This window comes from Eleutherodactylus coqui, chromosome 7 (assembly GCF_035609145.1).
Source record: "Eleutherodactylus coqui strain aEleCoq1 chromosome 7, aEleCoq1.hap1, whole genome shotgun sequence".
NCBI lineage: Eukaryota > Metazoa > Chordata > Amphibia > Anura > Eleutherodactylidae > Eleutherodactylus > Eleutherodactylus coqui.
Window position 1 is genome coordinate 167,549,230 of NC_089843.1, and position 14,745 is coordinate 167,563,974.

The 14,745-nt window shown below is 46.4% G+C and overlaps 1 protein-coding gene and 1 long non-coding RNA gene across 4 annotated transcripts in view; one reads left to right on the forward strand and one right to left on the reverse strand.

The window, feature by feature from the left end:
- LOC136572944 (uncharacterized) overlaps positions 1 to 14,745 on the forward strand; it is a 137,020-nt gene that overhangs the window by 114,578 nt on the left and 7,697 nt on the right. The gene's annotated exons all lie outside the window — the stretch shown is intronic.
- The window catches only part of LOC136572941 (NADP-dependent alcohol dehydrogenase-like), a 58,059-nt gene continuing 44,634 nt past the window's right edge, over positions 1,321 to 14,745 (reverse strand). For all 3 annotated transcript variants that reach the window (XR_010785830.1, XM_066573983.1, XM_066573982.1), the window contains 2 exons: positions 5,594 to 5,729; positions 1,321 to 2,325 (listed from right to left, as the gene is read on the reverse strand). Coding sequence is in view for 2 of the 3 variants with exons in the window: in XM_066573983.1 (XP_066430080.1) it covers positions 2,301 to 2,325; positions 5,594 to 5,729 (161 nt within the window). In the remaining variant the exon portion in view is untranslated. The remainder of the gene's footprint in view (positions 2,326 to 5,593; positions 5,730 to 14,745) is intronic.

Below are 14,745 nucleotides of genomic sequence, written 5' to 3' on the forward strand. Positions count from 1 at the left end.
GTTTGATGTGCTGTGAATAAAGGCTGGCAGGAACCAGATTTAAAGAAACTTCAGACTGCTGAGCATATTTTCGTGCAAGGTATGCCACTTCCTAACCATGTGGACGGCTAACCAGAGGCGAGTGAACCCCCGACTTGTCACAATATATTAGTATATTTACCTTCTTAGTAAATGGCTAGCAGCTGAATAATAAAAGTTCAATATTATACGCTGGTATGTGCAGGCGAGGTGCTTGTACATACTCCCATACATCTTTCCCAGGCTTAAAAATGTCCTGATTCCCCCCCCCCCCCCATTTAAAGAGAAGCTACTAGAACAATGAACACAGAGTAAGTCTATTCTAGTTTTGTTTCCTAGAAATCATGTGTTAAGTAGTAACACACACCTTAAGGTGTTAACATGTGTCAGTCATTGCAAACTAAGCCAATCATGAGTTCTTATGATTTCAGGCGGTATGTACTTTTGCTGCCGTGTCATATGGGGTATATTAGTACTGTGATGTAAGGCTCCTTAATGGATTTCTCCACAGCATATATCAGGAGCACCAAGTGACAAATATGGGAATGGTTACACCAGGATACTGCTGTAATAGAAAAGTTGTAGCAGGGCAAGTATGCTTGCTGTTTGCACTCTTATTAGGGATATTTCAGTGGCAAAATTACAGCAGGAAATAATGTGTTTCTATCTTTAAGGGCGCCCACCCACTGGCGTTTGCGTTTTCCGTGATTTTTCCGCGCGTTTTTCGCGGCGTTTTCGCGGCTTTTCCGTTAATTTCCATTGACATTCATGGGTGCATTAGGAGAAAAATAAGGACACATATGCAACTGACAGTTCCTATGTTAAAAACGCAAACGCAACGCAAAAAAAACGCCAGTGGACAGGAACACATGTTATCTCTATGCCTGTGCAGGAAAAACGCAAAACGCAGGTAAAAAAACGCCAGTGGGTGGGCGCCCTTAGGCTGCCTTCACATGGGTGAGAAAAATAGTACAAGTTGTGTGAGTTGCGAGACACACAAATATGACCAATATTTTCCCGCAAAGAAGCAATTGCCATTCAATCTTCTTTGCTGTGAAGAGGTTTACCGATTTGTTCAACCCAGGTATGCACAATTTTTTCTTGTCCGAGGGCCACATTGCCATACTGAACCACTCCAAGGGCCGTAAAAGGTATTTCAATCTAAGACATTTTTAATATAAGTGGTGGTGGTGGTGGGAGGGGGGGCAGGAAAGACAAACCTTTAAATATATATGTGTGCTTGGAGCAGAGGAACTATCTTTCTACAGATCCTTTAAAATAAAATGCAATAAAACAGCAATATTTGATTCAAATTTTATTAAATTAACAGTTGGCCTTAGAATCATATTTCATAAGTCATTTTTACCATCATATGCAAAAAAGACATATATCTCTATAAAGGTGAAAGCCCTAACTGACTGATTCACTCGCCACGAATTCTCTATCTTCCCGGTGTCATAGAAACATGAAATTTGGCAGGAGCATTTTTTAGGTCCTAAATAGGAAAAGTTAAGGGGTAACAATTCGATTATTCAATGCTAACTGCAAAAGCATTGGCACCACTATGTAATGTACTAAATCCAATTCTCTAACTTCCTAATGCCGTACAAACATGTAATTTTGACATGAGCATTCTTTAGGTCCTAAATACGAAAAGTAAAGGGGTCACAACTCGATTATTCAATGCTAACTGCAAAAGTAAATGCACCCCTATGTAATGTAACTTCCCAGTGTTGTACAAGTGTGAAATTAAGCACAACAATCTAACTGACCTCTGTGTGTGTATACTGAGGAGAATCTACCTTTGCTCTATATACATATAATAAAAGGCTGTCAAGTACATAAGCAAACTGCCATGGACTGCAGGGATGGAGCATGTCTTTAAGGCTAAGAAAGGGCTACAACCTCCAGTCTGGGGCCAAATTTGAATAAAAGGGGTTGTTACCTTTAAGGGTAAAAAGTGAGGAGCGTGGAAGGGGTGGCACATTCTGTAGAGGGACATCGGTACATGCAGTCTGAGGAGAATCTAATGCTCCTCTATGTGTATACATATTTTATTCCTTGGTTCCTCTAAAGTAACCATGGCTTAATTAAAATTTTCCGTGCGAACAACAGGTAATCACCTGTACCAAATTAACTGGGGCGAAGGCGAAAATATCAGCTAGTAGCCATATACGGTATAGATATTTCATATATGTGCCTTGTTATTAAACAGAGGCTGGAAATTCATCTGAAGAAGGAAAGCTCCATCGGCCTAGTCAGGATATCAGCTTGCAGTGTGATTAGTATATGATAATACTCCGAATCCTGAAACAAGAAAGATGGAAAAAGTAATTAAAAGATTTTACAGTCCATCAGCATGTAGGACTGCCTAGAGGGGTTCTCTGAAGAGCACATCATGTTCTCATGATTTGTAATATATACTCATTAATTTGGTCATTCATGAACAAAGAATGATATTTAACCACCTAATGACGTTCACCCCCGCCACTACCCCCCCCCCCCCCACTTTTCAGGTTTTTCTTCCACACTGTCAAACAAAAACAATACACACAAGTTAGTCTACATTCACATGACTGATAAACTTGCACAAGTTGTTTTGCGAAACACACAAAGCTCACATTAGTATAACCTTCATTTTTTAGAATTGAGTTATTCACATCATCGATGTTCATACTAAAGTCAATGGGAACTACTTATGATCCTCTGACGTGCGTGGAAAAAAAAGGGATGGAGTTCATATTTGTGGGAGTTGTGCATCTCGCGCGAGGTTCATTTGAGTGTAGCCTTATTTATCCATCGAGGTAGGTGTCTGAGGGCTTGATTTTTTTTGTGGGACAAGTTATATTTTTCAATGGTACTGTTTAATTTACTATTAGAGATAAGCGAGCATACTCGTCCGAGCTTGATACTCGTTCGAGTATTAGGGTGTTCGAGATGCTCGTTACTCGTAACGAGTACCACGCGGTGTTCGGGTTACTTTCATTTTCTTCCCTGAGAAATTTGTGCGCTTTTCTGGCCAATAGAAAGACAGGGAAGGCACTACAACTTCCCCCTGCAACGTTCAAGCCCTATACCACCCCCCTGCAGTGAGTGGCTGGCGAGATTAGGTGTCACCCGAGTATTAAAATCTGCCCCTCCCGCGGCTCGCCACAGATGCATTCTGACATAGTTCAGGGAAAGTGTTGTTGATGCCGGAGCTGCTATAGGGAGAGTGTTAGGAGTGATTTTAGGCTTCAAGAACCCCAATGGTCCTTCTTAGGCCATAGAAATCGCAGATCGCACCTATGTGCGATCTGCGATTTCTGTTCTCTTCTCTATATGCACTCAATGGGGCCGGCGGCAGCAGCGCCGACCCCATTGAGAACATATAGAAGACAAATCATTCTTCTCTGCCACAGCTGTAACAGCTGTGGCAGAGAAGAACGATGTTTGCCCATTGAATTCAATGGAGCCGGCAATACAGCAGGTTCCACTGAAAGCAATGGGCTGCCGGCGATCGCGGGATGAATTGTCGGGAAGGGCTTAAATATATAAGTCCTTCCCTGCAATTCATCCAGAAATGTGTTACAATAAAAATATATACCGGCGTATAAGGCGACGGGGCGTATAAGACGACCCCCCGCCAACTGTCACCTTATACGCCGGCAATACAGTGGAGCAAAGAATAAAAATCATTACTCACTTCTCCTGGCGTTCTGCGGCGCTGCTGCAGGCTGTCGCTCCCTCCTGGTTCCCGGCAGAGCATTGCTTTCTGTACGAAGGGCTTTAAATCCCCGCCTCCTGAAACACAGGTGCCTTCAGCCAATCACAGCCAATGACAATGATGTCATTGAATGGCTGTGATTGGCTGAAGGCATGTGTGTTTCTGGAGGCGGGGATTTCAACCACTGAGTCCAGAAAGCAATGCTCTGCCGGGGACCAGGAGGGAGCGACAGCCTGCAGCAGCGCCGCAGAACACCAGGAGAAGTGAGTAATGATTTTTATTCTTTGCTCCGCTGCATTGCCGGCGTATAAGGTGACAGTTGGGGGGTCGTCTTATACGCCCCGTCGCCTTATACGCCGGTATATATTTTTATTGTAACACATTTCTGGATGAATTGCAGGGAAGGGCTTATATATTTAAGCCCTTCCCGACAATTCATCCCGCGATCGCCGGCAGCCCATTGCTTTCAGTGGAACCTGCTGTATTGCCGGCTCCATTGAATTCAATGGGCAAACATCGTTCTTCTCTGCCACAGCTGTTACAGCTATGGCAGAGGAGAACGATCTTTATGCTGACAGTGGGGGGGGGGGGGGGGGGGGCACTCTTGCCGCTATTGTGGCTTAATAGTGGGACCTGGGAACTTGAGATGCAGCCCAACATGTAGCCCCTCGCCTGCCCTATCCGTTGCTGTGTCGTTCCCATCACTTTCTTGAATTGCCCAGATTTTCACAAATGAAAACCTTAGCGAGCATCGGCGATATACAAAAATGCTCGGGTCGCCCATTGACTTCAATGGGGTTCGTTACTCGAAACGAACCCACGAGCATCGCGAAAAGTTCGTCCTGAGTAACGAGCACCCGAGCATTTTGGTGCTCGCTCATCTTTATTTACTATATAAAATGTACTAAAAAAATTTTTAAAAAAGGAAAAACCACACCAATTTCACCATCTTTGGGATGGTCTTGTTTTTATACTGCAGCAAAAAATAAATTATTCTGTTGGTAAGTATACTTAAAACAATACAAATTTATCTTTTTTTTTACTGTACACAGTGATCATACCCCATTACCTGTGTACCTTTTTGATTTACATCGCGGACAAGATTGTATTCAGCACTATTAAGCATTAGTCATCAATATAATCTGCTTGTGTTTTCTACTGACAATATCATTAAGTTTATAAATTCACTGGGACATGAGTCTCAGAGGTCCTCACCAATTGGTCAGCGTTTCTTTTTGATGTATCTGTGATCATTTTGATGCATGCTATGATTAAGGCCTGTATTTATCAGATCCCATTTGGGCCTGATTAAAAATTTTTTATTACAGCAGTAAAAATTTACTTTCCAGAATTGGAGATGGAGGAGGTGTGGTACATGGAGAGCACAAAATCCTGCTTGTTCTAATACTCTGCTCGCACCTTCCTGAGAGCTTCTAGTCATACTGTCACCATCCATAGCAGAATCCAAAGTACAGGGTTACCAAAATTAAACTTCCCAACTCAGAGGCCTCTGAAGGGTGTTCTGAGACAAAATTTCTGCCAATGGCCACTTTGGAAATTGTGCTTGCCATTTATGACTTTTTTTTGGATTAAAAGGTGCCGATAGAAGGTGCTATAGCTAGGCAAATCCCACTACAAATGTTCAATAAATCCCCCTTGGTTTCCACGATTTTCGTCTCATTTGGAGCAGCAGAACGCCCACCAGAAGCCTCTGAGTTGGGGGAAATTTAATTTCGCTAACCCTGTACTAACCCAACATTAGTTCTCAGTGCCAGCCTCACAATAACCGCCATATATGTATATCCTGTACTGTGATGGTTTACACATATGGAAATCTCATATCCATATGTGTGTATTTTATGTACTTACCCGGTCCCACTGCAGATCAGGTCAAATGCTTCATTGATTTGAGCCAGTTTTAGCCTTTTGCTAATCAAATGGTCCAGAGTGAATTTTTTACATATAAAATCTTGAACCAATTTTGTGATACCAGCACTCTTATAGCCTAGGCAATAAATAAATAAATACAATATTATATATATAAGGTTTAACCATATTTTCTAGAATATGTAACAGTAAAATATCAGATTTGCACTGTCAATTGCTGAAGTTAAATAGAACTAAATGATGGAAAAAGTACAAAGTGACGCAGAAAGGACACTATCAAATTTCTTGGACCGAGAGAAGAGCTGCCATCCTAAAAAAAGGTTTGCGTGTACATGAGGAGAAAGTAAAGTACAATGAGTCATGGCGAGCCAAAGGTGAAAGGATGCTCTGATGCGTTTCTGAGATAAGGGGAGAGCCTCCCGCGGATGGAAGCAACAGCTCTGAATTTTCTCTAATTGTAGATAATTTGTCAAACTGAGGATTAATGTACACCCAGGTCCTCAGTGTTTGTTGTCTTTTCTAGTCTCAAGTGTCTTTTAAGCTCTTTAGAAAGGCGTTTGTGTAGTGTCCCAGAACGTCACCCTGGTCCCCTCCATAATTGTCATACATGTATTGTCTCATGTGGATGCACTGTGCAAATCTGTCATGTCAATCTTCTGTATGTGTGTTGCACAGCTGCAGCGTCTGAGGGGTTAACTCCCATAAAATCATTGCCTATCAGCTCTGCTGCTGAATGTATCTATCCTACTGTGTCATGTGGTACAAGTGAGGTTATAAAAGTGAGTGTCTGAGAGTGAGAAAGGGTCTTCTTCAGTCTGTGTTGGAGCAGGGTTCCATCTTACCTGCTGCTCGGAGCTAACACAGAGCCGCATGGGAGCACCATCAGCTTCCATGTTGGTGAAGATGGAGGAGGAACGACTACCCATAGTGCCTCGTCCATTACAAAGAGAGCGCACAACCCCCAACATCCTACTTCACACAAACCAGGTACCTGTTTACACTACAAGCATTTATTTCTCCTGTGTGGCCATCCGCCAATAGGATCACCACACAGAGGTACGTGATTTTGACACCCATGCAGAGAATATAGGGGGTGCTTCTAGGCTAGGCCTTCTAAGTAATTTTTCTTGCCAGAGAGTATGTGGAGAGGATCTTGTCTTTTTACCTCCTCCGGAGTATATTTCATGTCCAGGAGTGATGAAATATAGATAACGTGGACTATAGGGCCGTATTGTTCCTGTGTATTAGTTCTCCCGACCTCTGAGCTTCTGTAAGTTTATTTAAGTAAAGTGTTACCGGGCGTCAACCGTTCTGGGGACCCGAGGTGCGATACACTTTATTACTCCGCCGCATAGAATAACGAAGTGGTAACGGTGGTGTCACAACATGAGATACATATATACTTCTATAAGCATTCCCCCTGTGTTACCACTTGGTTACACCATGACAAGGACTAGGTCTCCGGCCATACCTACAGTGTTCATTTCTCCATGACACTGATATATGTAGCGTCTCTCCTAGGTCGTTACATTTGCATCAAAGTATCGTTCGCACTCACCAATCTTTCAGAACAGATTTTTAGTAATCAAACTCTGTTCATTTAACAGGCAAAGCACCTGTGAAACCTACCACTTTCAAATCTCGTTGCCTTATCAGAAACACCTTTAGGATCCTTCACATGGCATGGAATAAGATGCACTTCAATCCACAGTAAGTTCCGCATCCAAACTTGCAGTCAGACCTGTGGATTTTGGTGTGGAATTTGGCACAGCATCTCTCACACATACACTTTTTACCACAAGGTTTGAATGCCACGGTAATCGCAGTATAACACTCCTATTGATTTCAATGGTGCTTCGCAGACATGCAAAAATGCCACGATTGTTGAGCGTTGTCTGCTCTATTTTACCACATTTGGTGCAGCTTATCACCCAGCACAATCCCGCTGTCGGAGGCAGGAATCTGCGTCTAAAATCTAAAGTAAAATTGTGGCAAAACGCCGCAATCAAAATTGAATCAGTAGAAGACAAAAAATCCTCCTGCGCTCTTTGTTTGGGGCTTTTTGCAATCCGAAATAGGGACTTCCAAATCACCAAAATATACAGTGAAGTATATTTTATTTATACAAAAAGAACTATAACAGTCTTGCAACGCGTTTCGACGCTATTCAGAGCGTCTTTTTCAAGCATGACATAACACAATCTTAGTTGCTTTATATAGAGTCACTTACTTTTCCTCCATGTGCGGAGTCCAGGGCTCGCGGCATGGGACGCCGGTCTCGTCGCTGCTGACGTAACCATTCAAGCGACGGCAGTTTTGATATGACGGCTCTAGTGAATGAAGTTACGCTATTGGCGTAGCTACGTTAAAAACTTACGTAGTTTGCGTAACTCCGTCCCTATGCGCTGGGCTCCGGACTCCGATAGGAGAGCATACATTTATAATTCCGCTGTCTGCGGTTTTACCTTCTAAACAATAAGGATAGAATTACATCACAACAATACTCTTGATTATGTATAAAACATATTTTTTTAAAAAAACATTAATTTAAAATAACATCTATATATATATATAAATATTTTATCTCTATTTTTTAAAAAACTAATCACAGATTATGTTTTATACATAATCAAGAGTATTGTTGTGATGTAATTCTATCCTTATTGTTTAGAAGGTAAAACCGCAGACAGCGGAATTATAAATGTATGCTCTCCTATCGGAGTCCGGAGCCCAGCGCATAGGGACGGAGTTACGCAAACTACGTAAGTTTTTAACGTAGCTACGCCAATAGCGTAACTTCATTCACTAGAGCCGTCATATCAAAACTGCCGTCGCTTGAATGGTTACGTCAGCAGCGACGAGACCGGCGTCCCATGCCGCGAGCCCTGGACTCCGCACATGGAGGAAAAGTAAGTGACTCTATATAAAGCAACTAAGATTGTGTTATGTCATGCTTGAAAAAGACGCTCTGAATAGCGTCGAAACGCGTTGCAAGACTGTTATAGTTCTTTTTGTATAAATAAAATATACTTCACTGTATATTTTGGTGATTTGGAAGTCCCTATTTCGGATTGCAAAAAGCCCCAAACAAAGAGCGCAGGAGGATTTTTTGTCTTCTACTGATTGTATTTTCCCCATTGTGGGGTGTTATCACCCACTGGGGTTTTTTCCTACTGCTGCATCTCCTTTAAGGATTACTGGGGATCCTTTTTTTGCAAGAAGAAAACAGCTTTATTTCTACAGGCAAACGGGGATCATCGGTGCAAGCGGGTTCTTTGCGTTCACGAAGAATCCCGCTGTGCACCAGGTGAGTAAAAATCCCCTTTACTTCGGTTCATTTGTGTGGTGGCGCGGATCTATATTTGCAATCAAAATTGAGGTGTTTTGCCAGCCGCATTTGTGTGAGTGGCCTAATACATCCCGTGTGAAAGGTCTTTTACTCATTAAATTTTGGAGACACTTAAGACAATTAACAGAGGGACACTGTTGCTCTCTGCACTCTGGATATTTGCTCCATTTCTTACTGAACACATTAACTCTAGCGCCCAATGCACATGGCTGTATTTGCAGTGCGGAATCCAAGACCAGCCTCCACCCTCAGATTCCACAGCAAATACCTGCCATAGCATGCTATACAAAATCCCCCCCCCCCCAAACACGCTTTTCCCTACCCACGAGCGGAAATAAATTGTGATTTTCTGCTTGCAAGGGTGGGATGGGACACAGCATGCTCTATTCTAGTGTGGGCCTCGCACGATTGGCTTCCCTTGAAGTCAATGGACGCCATCCATCCCACGGCCCTTCTGCAGTGAGCCCTACAATTTGCGTCGGCGTGGGTAACCCTGTACTGTGCATGTGTGATGGCCAGCACATCCGCAGCACAGAAGAAGAGGAAAAAAAAAAGACAGGTACTCAGGTGGTGGTGGTGGGGTGGGAATCTGGAATTCGACCTGGCCATGTGCATGTGACCTAGGGGCTAATTTACACTTTTGCTGTCTTTTTTCTTTGTTTAGTTCAGTCCTGGAAGCTAAACAATGGCAAAAGTGAAAGTTCAGGTTCAAGGTGGCTTCACACGAGCGTGTTTTTGCGCGTACATAGGTGCGCACCCATTCATTCGACGAGAGCTGCCTGTGATTGGCTGAGCACATCAGCTCTTTCAGCAGGCGGGGATTGCCGGCAGCACAATGCTCTACCGCAGCCGACATGTGTGACAGCAGCGGTAGAGAATTGAAGAATTCATCTGCTGCATCTGTCACAGATGTGGCAGATGTAGCAGCAGGGAATTCTTTTAACTAGCAGGAATGAAGGAAACATTTGCCGCATGCGGCAGATGCGTTCTTCATCCCCGCAGGGGTCATGGCAGCGGCGGAGAGGTAAGTATATATATATATATATATATATATATATATATATATTTTTTTTTTTTTTTACACTAAAATCTTTCTTTTTCAGATGTAAAGCCCTTTCTCTGAAAAAGAATGCAGGGGTGCCGGCAGACAATTGTTTGCAATGGAGCCGCCAGCAGCAGCCGCGGCTCCATTGAAAACAATGCTTGTATTCCCAATGGTGCACGCATGTCCTATCTTTGCAGCCACACGCCTGTAAAGCTCGGACATGTGAACACACCATAGGGAAATGCATGCACAAAAACACGCTCCTGTGAAGCCACCCTCAGCATGTGCCAGATCCAGAACAGCACCAAATGAGTGCTGTCCAGCTGCCATTATGCATGTTCCTGGACAAAATAGTTCTGTATTCAGTGCTAATGGTCCTGGATAGAGATGAGTGAGCACCAAAATGCTCAGGTGCTCGTTACTCGGGACAAAATTATCGCGATGCTCGAGGGTTCGTTTCGAGTAACGAACCCCATTGAAGTCAATGGGCGACCCGAGCATTTTTGTATATCGCCGATGCTCGCTAAGGTTTCCATTTGTGAAAATCGGGGCAATTCAAGAAAGTGATGGGAACGACACAGCAACGAATAGGGCAGGCGAGGGGCTACATGTTGGGCTGCATCTCAAGTTCCCAGGTCCCACTATTAAGCCACAATAGCGGCAAGAGTGGGCCCCCCCCTCCCAACAATTTTTACTTCTGAAAAGCCCTCATTAGCAATGCATACCTTAGCTAAGCACCACACTACCTCCAACAAAGCACAATCACTGCCTGCATGACACTCCGCTGCCACTTCTCCTGGGCTACATGCTGCCCAACCCCCCCTTCCCTGCACGACCCAGTGTCCACAGCACACACCAAAGTGTCCCTGCGCAGCCTTCAGCTGCCCACACCACCCTCATGTCTATTTATAAGTGCGTCTACCATGAGGAGGAACCGCAGGCACACACTGCAGAGGGTTGGCATGGCCAGGCAGCGACCCTCTTTAAAAGGGGCGGGGCGATAGCCCACAATGCTGTACAGAAGCAATGAGAAATCCAATCCTGTGCCACCTCCATCAGGAGCTGCACATGTGGGCATAGCAATGGGGAACCTATGTGCCACACACTAATCTTTCTATCAAGGTGTCTGCATGCCCCAGTCAGACCGAGGTTTTTTATAAACTGTCACAGGCAGGTACAACTCCGCAATGGGAATTCCGTGTGCACCCACAGCATGGGTGGCTCCCTGGAACCCACCGGCGGTACATAAATATACCCCATTGCAGTGCCCAGCACAGCTGATGTAATGTCATGTTAAATGCAGGTGGGCTTCGGCCCACACTGCATGCCCCAGTCAGACTGGGGTTCTTTAGAAGTAGACACATGCAGTTACAACTCCCTGTGGACCCACAGCATGGGTGGCTCCCTGGAACCCACCGGCGGTACATAAATATATCCCATTGCATTGCCCATCACAGCTGAGGTAATGTCATGTTAAATGCAGGTGGGCTTCGGCCCACACTGCATGCCCCAGTCAGACTGGGGTTCTTTAGAAGTGGACACATGCAGTTACAGCTCCGTGTGGACCGACAGCATGGGTGGGTGCCAGGAAGCCACCGGCGGTACATAAATATATCCCATTGCATTGCCCTGCACAGCTGAGGTAACGTCAGATAAAATACAGGTGGGCTTCAGCCCACACTGCATGCCCCAGTCAGACCGAGGTTTTTAATACATAGACACAGGCAGGTACAACTCCCTAATGTGAGGTCCATGTGGACCGACAGCATGGGTCGCTCCCTGGAACCCACTGGCGGTACAAAAATATATCCCATTGCAGTGCCCTGGACAGCAGAGCTAACATCTGATTAAATACAGGTGGGCTTCGGCCCAAACTGCATGCCCCAGTCAGGCTCGAGTTTTTTATAAGTATACACAGGCACGTACATCTCCCTAATGGGAAGTCCATGTGGACCGACAGCATGGGTGGGTCCCAGGAAGCCACTGGCGGTACATAAATATATCCCATTGCAGTGCCCAGCACAGCTGATGTAACGTCAGCTTTAATGCAGGTGGGCAAAAAATTAATTGGATTACACTGTAGGCGAGGGCCCAAAAAAATTGGTGTACCAACAGTGCTAATGTACCTCAGAAAAATTGCCCATGCCCAACCAAGAGGGCAGGTGAAACCCATTAATTGCTTTGGCTAATGTGGCTTAATTTGTAACTAGGCCTGGAGGCAGCCCAGTTAAAATAAAAATTGGTTCAGGTGCAAGTTTCAACGCTTTAATGAGAATTGAAACGTATAAAAATTGTTTATAAAAATTATATGACTGAGCCTTGTGGGCCTAAGAAAAATTGCCCGTTCGGCGTGATTACGTGAGGTTTCGGGAGGAGGAGCAGGAGGAGGAGGATTAATAGAATACACAGATTGATGAAGCTAAAAGGTCCCCGTTTTTGATGGTGATAGAGAACGATGCTTCCATCCGCGGGTGCAGCCTACGTATTGTTTAGGTATCGCTGCTGTCCGCTGGTGGAGAAGAGAAGTCTGGGGAAATCCAGGCTTTGTTCATCTTGATGAGTGTAAGCCTGTCGGCACTGTCGTTTGACAGGCGGGTACGCTTATCCGTGATGATTCCCCCAGCCGCACTAAACACCCTCTCTGACAAGACGCATGCCGCAGGACAAGCAAGCACCTCCAGGGCATACAGCGCGAGTTCAGGCCACGTGTCCAGCTTCGACACCCAGTAGTTGTAGGAGGCAGAGGCGTCACGGAGGACGGTCGTGCGATCGGCTACGTACTCCCTCACCATCCTTTTACAGTGCTCCCGCCGACTCAGCCTTGACTGGGGAGCGGTGACACAGTCTTGCTGGGGAGCCAGAAAGCTGTCAAAGGCCTTAGAGAGTGTTCCCCTGCCTGTGCTGTACATGCTGCCTGATCTCCGCGCCTCCCCTGCTACCTGGCCCTCGGAACTGCGCCTTCGGCCACTAGCGCTGTTGGATGGGAATTTTACCATCAGTTTGTCCGCCAGGGTCCTGTGGTATAGCATCACTCTCGAACCCCTTTCCTCTTCGGGTATGAGAGTGGAAGGGTTCTCCTTATACCATGGGTTGAGCAGTGTGTACACCCAGTAATCCGTAGTGGCCAGAATGCATGTAACGCGAGGTTCACGAGAAAGGCATCCTAACATGAAGTCAGCCATGTGTGCCAGGGTACCTGTACGCAACACATGGCTGTCCTCACTAGGAAGATCACTTTCAGGATCCTCCTCCTCCTCCTCAGGCCATACACGCTGAAAGGATGACAGGCAAGCAGCATGGGTACCCTCAGCAGTGGGCCAAGCTGTCTCTTCCCCCTCCTCCACCTCCTCATGCTCCTCCTCCTCCTCAACGCGCTGAGATATAAACAGGAGGGTGCTCTGACTATCCAGCGACAGACTGTCTTCCCCCGCCTCCGTTTCCGAGCGCAAAGCGTCTGCCTTTATGCTTTGCAGGGAACTTCTCAAGAGGCATAGCAGAGGAATGGTGACGCTAATGATTGCAGCATCGCCGCTCACCACCTGGGTAGACTCCTCAAAGTTTCCAAGGACCTGGCAGATGTCTGCCAACCAGGCCCACTCTTCTGTAAAGAATTGAGGAGGCTGACTCCCACTGCGCCGCCCATGGTGGAGTTGGTATTCCACTATAGCTCTACGCTGCTCATAGAGCCTGGCCAACATGTGGAGCGTAGAGTTACACCATGTGGGCACTTCGCACAGCAGTCGGTGCACTGGCAGATTAAACCGATGTTGCAGGGTGCGCAGGGTGGCAGCGTCCGTGTGGGACTTGCGGAAATGTGCGCAGAGCTGGTGCACCTTTCCGAGCAGGTCTGACAAGCGTGGGTAGCTTTTCAGAAAGCGCTGAACCACCAAATTAAAGACGTGGGCCAGGCATGGCACGTGCGTGAGGCTGCCAAGCTGCAGAGCCGCCACCAGGTTACGGCCGTTGTCACACACGACCATGCCCGGTTGGAGGCTCAGCGGCGCAAGCCAGCGGTCGGTCTGCTCTGTCAGACCCTGCAGCAGTTCGTGGGCCATGTGCCTCTTCTCTCCTAAGCTGAGTAGTTTCAGCACGGCCTGCTGACGCTTGCCCACCGCTGTGCTGCCGTGCCACGCGACACCGACTGCTGTCAACGTGCTGCTGCTGACACATCTTGATTGCGAGACAGAGGTTGCGTAGGAGGAGGAGGAGGGTGGTTTAGTGGAAGAAACATACACCGCCGCAGATACCACCACCGAGCTGGGGCCCGCGATTCTGGGGGTGGGTAGGACGTGAGCGGTCCCAGGCTCTGACTCTGTCCCAGCCTCCACTAAATTCACCCAATGTGCCGTCAGGGAGATATAGTGACCCTGCCCGCCTGTGCTTGTCCACGTGTCAGTTGTTAAGTGGACCTTGGCAGTAACCGCGTTGGTGAGGGCGCGTACAATGTTGCGGGAGACGTGGTCGTGCAGGGCTGGGACGGCACATCGGGAAAAGTAGTGGCGACTGGGAACTGAGTAGCGCGGGGCCACCGCCACCATCATGCCTTTGAAAGCCTCCGTTTCCACAACTCTATACGGCAGCATCTCCAGGCTGATAAATTTGGCTATGTGCACGTTTAACGCTTGAGCATGCGGGTGCGTGGCGGCGTACTTGCGCTTGCACTCCAACACTTGCGCTAGCGATGGCTGGACGGTGCGCTGAGAGACATTGGTGGATGGGGCCGAGGACAGCGGAGGTGAG